The sequence below is a fragment of the Temnothorax americanus genome, unplaced genomic scaffold, assembly GCF_048541705.1.
Source record: "Temnothorax americanus isolate GAGA-0224 unplaced genomic scaffold, ASM4854170v1 Scaffold10, whole genome shotgun sequence".
Taxonomy (NCBI): Eukaryota; Metazoa; Arthropoda; class Insecta; order Hymenoptera; family Formicidae; genus Temnothorax; species Temnothorax americanus.
This window is the reverse complement of record NW_027509231.1, coordinates 2,065,065-2,074,617: the sequence shown is the minus strand read 5'-3', so window position 1 is coordinate 2,074,617 and position 9,553 is coordinate 2,065,065. Positions and strand designations below refer to the sequence as shown.

General features: G+C 37.4%; 1 protein-coding gene across 1 annotated transcript; it reads left to right on the top strand.

The window, feature by feature from the left end:
- The first annotated feature begins 556 nt into the window (after nucleotides 1-556).
- LOC143900021 (uncharacterized) lies at nucleotides 557-9,470 on the top strand. Its single transcript, XM_077410928.1, has 4 exons — nucleotides 557-717; nucleotides 1,395-1,581; nucleotides 3,870-4,032; nucleotides 4,435-9,470. The coding sequence occupies exons 1-4, from the start codon at nucleotides 559-561 to the stop codon at nucleotides 4,583-4,585; spliced, it is 660 nt and encodes a 219-aa protein (XP_077267054.1). The 5' UTR covers nucleotides 557-558; the 3' UTR covers nucleotides 4,586-9,470.
- The last annotated feature ends 83 nt before the right edge of the window (nucleotides 9,471-9,553 follow it).

The window sequence follows — 9,553 nt, the reverse complement described above, 5'->3', positions numbered from 1 at the left end:
CATGAGAACCCGCATCTGAACGAGCTGTTCGCGCAAATTTATTGATTTGCCAGTAATCAAAACCCTTTCAGAGCGATTACGTCGCTGAGATTAATTACGAGATTAACTGCGCCGTGTCAAATAACCGCGACGAGATGACGCCACGACGGTCATTGTTATATATACAAACAGAGAGACAGAGAGAGAGAGAGAGAGGGGGGGATAGGGAAGAAAGTTATTCATGCATTCAATTAGGAATAAAATTTAAATATTGTTATACTTTGAGAAATATTAATAAAACTATATAAAATTTTTATACATCTTTTTTAATATATCTTTGTGTACTTCTACATCTTTAATAATTCATTTCTCATATATGTACATACTACACATGAAAGGAAATGATATCCGCCTGTGTCATTGCTCATAAACCTCACAAAGTCAAAGCGCTTCCGTTCATTATCTGCTTAACTCGCGGTGGCCGACTAATCAGCGCTATTAATTGCGATAATTGGCGCGTTCGACCGCCTCGGCCGAGCGGCGTCAAATCGTCATGCAGTCCTGACGGTGTGTTTAAGAATGCGAATCCCTCGTACGTTCTCGCTAGCCGTTCTGTGTGTCTACCTTCGCGATATTTATGCCGCCACTTTATCTCAAAGTAGCGACTGGCTTACGCGCGATAAGAGATACCTGGTGTTTCCGCCACCAGGCAGAGACTATACTCCGACAAAAGTTCAGGTATGTACAAGTTCACAGGCTCCAAAAGTGTTCTGAAACAAAACAAACGGGACTGGTATGAAACATCGCGGTTAGACCAATATTTCAACGGGACTATTAAAGGATATTGCTAAATAAAAAATTAAGATTTATTATTTCTTTTATTTTTACTTTCAATAAGTATAAAAAATAGTTATCGTTATATATCTGAAATATGCGCGATTGATTATTTTTTTTTTTTTTATAAACTGACTGTGCTATATATATGTCAAAATGTTTCTTATCACATTAGAATTAATAATAATCAGCGCAGGATTGCTCGGCGTAACGTACCAGAAAAACGCCTTAGTTTTTTATTTTATAGTTCGGACCTTATAACGAAGTTCACTTGACCTCGAAATTAAATAAAAGTTAAATAAAAATCGGCCTGTTAGCGTGTTATTCGGATCGTTTTGTACAATCTCGACGGCGGGTGACACGTTTGATGGAGAATTCGCGATATCGCCGGCTATTCGAATCACAGAGTTTCGGAACATCCATTTTCCGATCTAATTTCGTGTGGTTGTACCACGATCGCTGGCGGCACTGGAGAGCGAATGGTAGAAGCGAGAGGGAGGACGGAGGGAGGGCGGGTGATTCGATCTCTGGGTTGTGGCAAACGATCGATGACACCTTCCTATATTTGAAAACCGTTCCAGTTAATCCTCGGCCTCGGTTTACCCATGGAAGTTGACGTCAGCATGATTATCGGCTACGTGATGAAATTTAATTACGTCCTGCCGTATAACGCCTCGTACTTGACGGATCCATACGTCCGCTATGACAGATCGATCAACCGCCATGTCGAGCCTGATGGAAATGACGCCTCTCCGCCAAATGCGAAAGGTATCATGTTCTTTGCCTGCGCGGCATGTGAGATTAATTGAAGCTATTGTCCGTCCAGAGGGACGGACTTTCCGCTCAACTAACTTGCGTCAGGAATAAAATAATCTCGAATCATTATTCAAATGGCTAATCCGTAGCATTAGTTTGTATTATTAGGATAATTCTGTATGAATTAATTGAAATTATTGTGATAGTATCTATTTCCATTTAGAGGGTCTTCACACGTTTTCACGTATAATATAAAATGATATCTCAAATCATTGTCCAATTTATTGGACTCGCAGTGTTAATCGTAGCAAATTTCTGTTATAGAAAATTTCTGTTACAGAATATTGTCAAGTCATTTATTGTCATTAATGTATTGGAGCGTAATATCGCTTGCGAGTTTCAATTTCGCTACACTAGGTGTATACTGCACCTAGCTATTTTTGTAACTATTAATAACTTCAGATATTTTTAAACATATTTTTTAAATTTAAACGCCAGAAAATGCCCAAATAGAATTTTTTGAACTCCATAAACGCTATTTGCTTCAAAAAATTAGTTTTTTAAAATGCCGTATTATATAAAAGGGATAGTCACATTTTAATTTTTTAGAAAAAATAGGAAATTAAGATTTCTTTAAAAAAAAACTATCTAATCACACATGGATGTAGTATATCCAAGACTGATTTTAATGGTATCCTCGATATCTACTAAACAGCAGATGTGACTGCACAACCTGGGGAGTCACAGAGAAAAACAGAAGCTTTTTATCCTCCAATTCCAATTCCCTACTTTCCACTATATAGAAACGGCGAGCGTTTCGATAACAAACATGGGTGTGGTACGCCCAATGTGATGTTCTAGAATTAATATACATTCGAAGACTGTTGATATTCTGATTCAATCTGAAGATTATATACCGTATACATATAAGTATTTGCATATCTGAGAATCGGAAATACACGTCATCGATTGTGCTTTTAATCGGAGTGAAGCTATCCGACCTGACGCGGATGCTGCTGCACGCACCTAATTGATATAGAAATATAAAGTTTATCCTGAAGATCATTCATGATTCCGGATCTTCGCGAAAAAGCTTCCGGGCGAAAGATATGGGCTTATGAATTTTGCGTCCTTCTGCTTCTCAGGTCAGATAGCGAAGAGAAAACGTGAGATATTATGTGTAAAGCGGCGTTTACACACGCAATGATTAGTGGCGCCAACTGACTGGCATTCATTGGCGCCAGAAGCCGACTGGCAAACTCACAAATGTTTACACAGTGATGCTATATTGGCGTATAATATGGAAAATATTTAACATTTATTAATTAAACATACAGTAAATGACAGCAAGCATATAATTTCAAATTTTGATATGCTTCGGCCAATAACCGCCAGTAAACGCCACATTACTAGCGCCAGTTTGTATCAAGTGCAATGTTTACACTTGCATTTTTACTGGCGCTAGTCGATTGGCGCGCCACTAATCATTGCGTGTATAAACTCTCCTTAAGAGGCAGCGTTGACAAGAAGCATTTCGAGTGGAATACCGTCCCTCGAAACCTGACGAGTGTATAGGTAGTCGGGACTCGATGAGCGAAGAACGAGGCTTAATACCGCGATAAGGATCGGATCCTTCTCCTTTCCATTTTAATAAGCCTACTTTTGTTGCGTGACTCGTACGTTTATCTCCTGACACAATGGACGTTAATGTCGCTCCTTTATCAAAGGAGCTCTCTCCCATTCGCTTTGATCTCGTTAATCCGACGTAACCTAGCTTGGATCCCTCCTTATTTTTTTTTCGCCGTATCTCTTCTTACGCTGTATCGGACTCATAGTGACTTGTGACGTTTGATCTTCAGATACTTGACGGTCTTTGAAGATATTTTCCGAGATATTAATCGGTCTCGATACATGCAGCAAGAACAAATAAGAATGATTTAAAAAACGTGATGTTACATTTATATCATAAACTTATATTCTATCTATACATATAAAGCTTCAATCTTAGAGAAAGACTATTATGAGATATAAGAGGAATATTTTTATTTGTATATTACTTTGAGAAGCATACATAACTTTATTAATTAATTTTAAGATAAATTATAAAAAATCTATTGAGTACCTGCTTGTAAATAAAAATTTGAAGTTCGAGGTAAATATTAAAAAATAACGGCATATTCATGAACGTTTCGTGTTATATATTTCACTTTTTTTTATAATTTTAATATTGCATTTATTTGTATTATTTTTTTGCGTGTATATCATCTATGTTTCTATATTATTATTTTTTCGATGTGAAGCGGCTTTGATGTCCAGATGGGAGTATTACGAAATCCTCGAGTCGGCCTTCGAGTCTACGCGTTCGGGGAAAGCCTGCCTTTTGAAAGCCATTTGCGAAGCCGCGGCGGTACCTTTTAGACGGAGCCATACCCTGACTGCACAGCTCGCCCATATTTTCCTCACGTAAGCGTTAATCCGGCAGGTAGTCTCTTAGAATAATCTTTAGCTAAGCCCGGAATAGCTTCGCGATTAAGGAACTGTTACATTTGCGGCTTAGTAATGTGAATAGTTCGCGCTACATACGCGGCCCTATTATGCGGCATATCTACGCTCAAGTGCATATACGGGCACCTTACTAGACATTTATTCAGAATGAAATGATTGTATGTTCTATCTAAATGATATTTGTATTATAATAATTGCGAAATAATTTATTTTATTTTATTGAACAACAAGCGCAATAAGCGCGTCTTGCTATCGACACGTTTTCGTGATATTTTTTGTTTTATAATATTTCTTCATGTGAGAAACAACAGAGTTGCGTTTTAAAAAGATGTAGTTATTTTTATAATACAAATATTTCAGGCCTTCCACCACATCTGAACCATTCAGAAACGCCTTTGATCAAGAATATCGTGCCGCTGAAATCGCAGGTCAACAAGACTCCAACAGTTGCGACGATTTATTTCCGGAGTGCACGGAAAGCCTCTTAGATTATTTTACCGAGATAAAATAACTATGTTATTCCATTGTCATTGAGAGATTTTTATCTTAGGTTTTAGTTACGTCTTTATGTTTAATCAAGGCTATTAGGATTTGTGGATGTACGTCATGCAAAGATGCCATTTTTATCATGATAGCAGAAGCAGCAGAGCTTTCCTTCGTTGCAATTGTATGAGAAAACATTATTTATCGCAGTATATATTTTAAAACAAAATATATTTTGCCGTCTACGATATATTAAACAATGAACTTAAGCCATTAACGATTAACTGGTAAACGAGATGACTTTTATCTATCTATATTCTTAAAATCTCAGCTCATATTATTTTATTCTTAATGACGAATTTAAATTACATTGTTAGACAATTACACACCTTGCTCTAGAGTATTTTAATATAATTGTATATACGAAAGAGTATGCGATACATACACAATGAGAATGAAATTGCAGAGATTTTGAGACCCAAACAAAGCATCCTTTTTAATAACAGTTCCGTTATACCGCGTCATGATTAGTGGCCGATCTTCTTGACCTCTATAAATTTCGAGCGAGCCATTTTCTCTTCGCATGCACCTGTTGTCGAACGAGAGTATTGGCAATAACATCCGATAACTGCGTCACGTTCAGTCGCAAGCAGCGCGTCCTTCATTCTTCTTTCATGTGCTTCCTCTCGCCATTTCCTTCGTCCATTTACTTCCACTTCCACTTCCGCCCATTGTTCTGTTCTTTAATATTTGTAATATCAGGTCGGACACGACTGTGCGACAGAGCTCGTGTAATTTACGACCCTAAGAAAAAGAATCTTGCATGCTTCGACGTAAATGTGCACTAAATGTCCTGAAATGAAACACCATCAGGAATAACGATCGATCTTTTTTGTAACGTGAGCAAATTATCTTTGAATGATTAAAAGTCGAGCTAACAATAAGTCAATTATCCTTTATTCCAATAATTTAATTTTTTTTAAATGTTGTTTATGGGTGCGAAAGAAAAAGCACGACTTAAGCAATTATACTTGAAGCGCAGCTTGTATTTCGAAAAATTGGAGATTTCTCAGTGCCACATGGTTTTGAATAAATGAAAAGGCACCAGACTTTCGTGAAAAAGGACGAGATAAAAAATCTCGATGTTACATTATCTCAGATAGATAAACGCGACGTGAAAAGTAGGATTAGGTGATTTGAAGTTTGCTAGCGATCAAAGTAGCGAAAAAGAGATAATAAGCAGCAGCCTTCGTGAGAATCTTCGACTAGGAGTTCAAGGTTACGGATATCCTGGAATATAGAAGATACTGACGCTATAGAATCGACGATGAGAGCTGTTACATTGTTTCAAATTTCGCGAATCTATTTTATATGCTATCACTTCCGTCACGCGTCTATATTTTTTTATCAAGTGGTGTCCCTCCCCCCCAATCTATCGTCCGATACCAGAATTTATCGAACACTATGATACTTTTTATGTAAAACTCTTTACACCAATTGTTCCAGTTTGCGAAGAGCTCTTTATTTTTGATTGCCGTTAAATCGAAAACTCTTGAAGCTTTGACATTTTTTTTCGAGGAAAGTTTTCGAGATTAAGCTCAGAGATCGACTAGCGGGAATTGTTCTCGAATTCGTGCTTTTGTTAGAATTACGAATTGTTAACATATGCCAGTTAACTAACCAACTAGAACCGCTTGATTTTATCGAGTGGACAAGGCAATTGGCTTAGTTCGTATGTATCGTCGTGGATTCCGCCGCGTGGAATTGAATTACAACTCCAAGACGACAAGTAATAAAACTCACCCTTCTCGCGTATATATATCCTAGTTCGACTGTTCGCGTCGAGGAGGTAAAAGGAAAGGAATCAACTTTCTCTCAGTTACCTTCTCTCGGGATTATCCAAAAAGATATTGATCGACAAGCAAGTTTCCGATTCGCAAGGCGGATTTAATATGTACTTAACGCAGCTGCCGAAATATTCAAACATAAATGATCGACGAGAAAAGTTATTATTTGTATCAAGTCTAAAGAGTCTGCCTATTACATTCCGAAGTTGTTAACAGACTCTTCAGACTTGATACAAATTGATAATAATTACTTTTCTCATACACACGTAATTATGTAAAGCAAGATATTATGACGAAACGTTAAAAGAATTGAAGCGGAAGTTCTCATTTTTTTCCACGCTTTCGGTTTCCGGGCACTCATCATTCATTTCAAGCCACTTCTACGGTGCTGACGAACGGCGGGTATTTTTTTCAATTTTCGCTTCAAGCGGCGTACAACTATCGTGGAAAATGGATCCTCCGATACCGCCATTGTTGACCAGCGTGATAAACTGACCCTGCATACGTCTTCTTTTGTTTCAGAAATACTCCCCCCCCCGCGCGCACGCGCGTTGTTACGTAACCATTTATTTTTAGTTCACCGCCGATTTTGTGCATTGTATCCCGCAATCCGACCTTTCTCGATATAAAGAGGAATGAATCGAAGCCGCAGAAACGTTTCCTGCCACACTGCGCGCTGTCGAGGATACACTTTGCACGGATCCCGTTCTTTATATAACCGAGGCGTCCTCGCGATACGACAATTTAATCCTGCGATGCATTATTCTTTTTTTTTCTATTTGCATAACATGTAAGTATAACATTCGCAGCAATGATATGCAGACATGAAATAAGAAAGTCAGATTTCTGTGTGTAGAATTTTATTCTCGCTGAGCAGCGCGATGGTCAAGAAAAGTTTTCACCGAGGAATAAATCTTTTCTTTTTTTTTTGTTCCGTTTGCTTTCGGTCGAGCTGCATCTCCACATTTTCCTCGCGAGGATTCGTGGACGAATGAACGTTGCTTAGCTGGGTGAATACGCGTTTTGCATTCAACCGCAGCCGTCCGACGGCGATTCCGCGTGTATTATATGTACATAACGAGGGTGAGTTTTATGACGGTCGCCGTGATTCAATTTAGCATCATGAACTCTCGCCGACTTACAAAGATATTCCACGATGTTACGAGATTACGAGGATACGAGCGCGCTCGAGATCCTTCCGCGGCGAAACGAAACTTCCGCCTTTTCTTGTTACCCGCTGGCCATTTTTCTTCGCGAACAAACCGAACGACCGACCGTCCCCGCCCTCGCACAAATTTTCGCTAAGATTTTATTACGTTACTGGATCATCCGTTTAAAGGCCTGCAAGATATCCGCCGCCGGCTACCATCGATCATGACGTCCGAAGTTAGAAACGCGAACGATTCTTCGTAATTTACGGCCGTGGAGAAAGAGAAAAGTATGTCCGCGAGAAGAAAAAGAGTTTAAATTCAAAATTATTGGCTTTGACGTACGATTTGTATCATCGTAATCAGACACGGAGAGAATTTTTTTGTATTTTACCCTCAAATTCACTACAAACTTGGGACAACTTGGCAACCAAGGAATTTTTAAAATATACAAAAGACATTTTACAAACAACGTGATAAAAATTACCAAGCAAATTCGTAAATTTTGAAAAATTATTAAAATTTCTTAGATATATTTTAGTAAAATTAATCAAACATATAGGTATATTATATTTTAATGTAACAGACATTAATATTTTTTATTATGGTATTAATCAGAATAGCTCGAAAAAAAATTCTTGGTTGTACATATTGTCCCACAACTACCATGATTTCAGGGTAAATTTTAAGAGAAAATTCTCTCCGTGGAGAAACGTTTATTCCTGTTCGATTATTCTACCTCGTTGAAATCGACTACTACGAGGTAATGTATATAATACACGAAATATAAAATATATAGTATAATATGTGTATAATACAAACATGCCTCTCGCTGCTTTTTTTCGAGGCTATACGACCGAAAAGGAAATTTACCTTTGACCTTTTTATTCCATTGTAGACAACCCTTGGAAGTCGTACTGAAAGAGGTCAATGTTGTTGCTATTCCACGAATACAGTCCGCCGACTCCGTATGACTGAAGACACCATACGGAAAGCTAAAGCAGGACTTAAAAAGGAAGATGTTGCTTTTTATTGTTCTTTTTCATTTTTCTCTTCGATTTTTTCATTCTTCTCTTTTTTTCATAATGCGACTTCGATTTAAGCTCAGGCCGGAGGCTATATGGTTTTGTCGCTTTTATCGAGAAAACTTTTTTCTGTGACGCTGTCAGTGAAGTGCCAATCTGTTTATTTTTAAGGTGATATCATAAGGAAAATGGGGCACGAACGCAGTTTTCTTTTCGCGGTTTTCCAACGCGATATAGATTTTTTTCTTGATGTACGTGGAGTCATCGAACTCATCTTGGCACTCGACAACTTGCGATAGGATTCGTGGAACTGGCGCGGATTTTTAGGAAAAGAAAAATTTGCAAGCGTTGTAAAGAAAAATGCATGGTTACTGGAGTGTAACGTTTTAATTATAAGAGAAGCTGAAAGAGAGATAGATTTAAAGTGGAGATTCTCTAAAATTTCTAAATAACGTATTTTTGGGGGGAGAGGGAAAGATCATACATAATTATTGTAATGCTTTTTGATATAGATCTGACCAGAACTTCTGCAAATTTAATGGATTAAAAGTGGCAAGGATAAATTAGAGCCAGAAATTTGGCGAAGCATTTTAATGTCTTTCTGCAATGCAGAATTCCATAATGCACCAAATTTGAAGCTGCAACAATCCATAACTTTAAAACATATTTATATTTTTACGTTGAGAAAAAATAATATACTTTATTTTTATTCGTAAATTTAAACATTAACTGCAGCAAATATCAAACTCTTTTATTACTTTGTGCTTTACATGGAATTGGAATTATTATAGAACCAGATTTGACGTAATCTTTTCTTTAGCGCTATCCTGCTTTTCAATTGCAAAAATCAGGAAAGAATTTAATTGAATTAAAAAAAAAAAAAAAAAAAAAAACACGTTTATTTTATAACATTAATGATTCCTAACAGCGACGCAGATGATTAAAGCGGCTCCACCGAGAGATATACGTGTCCATT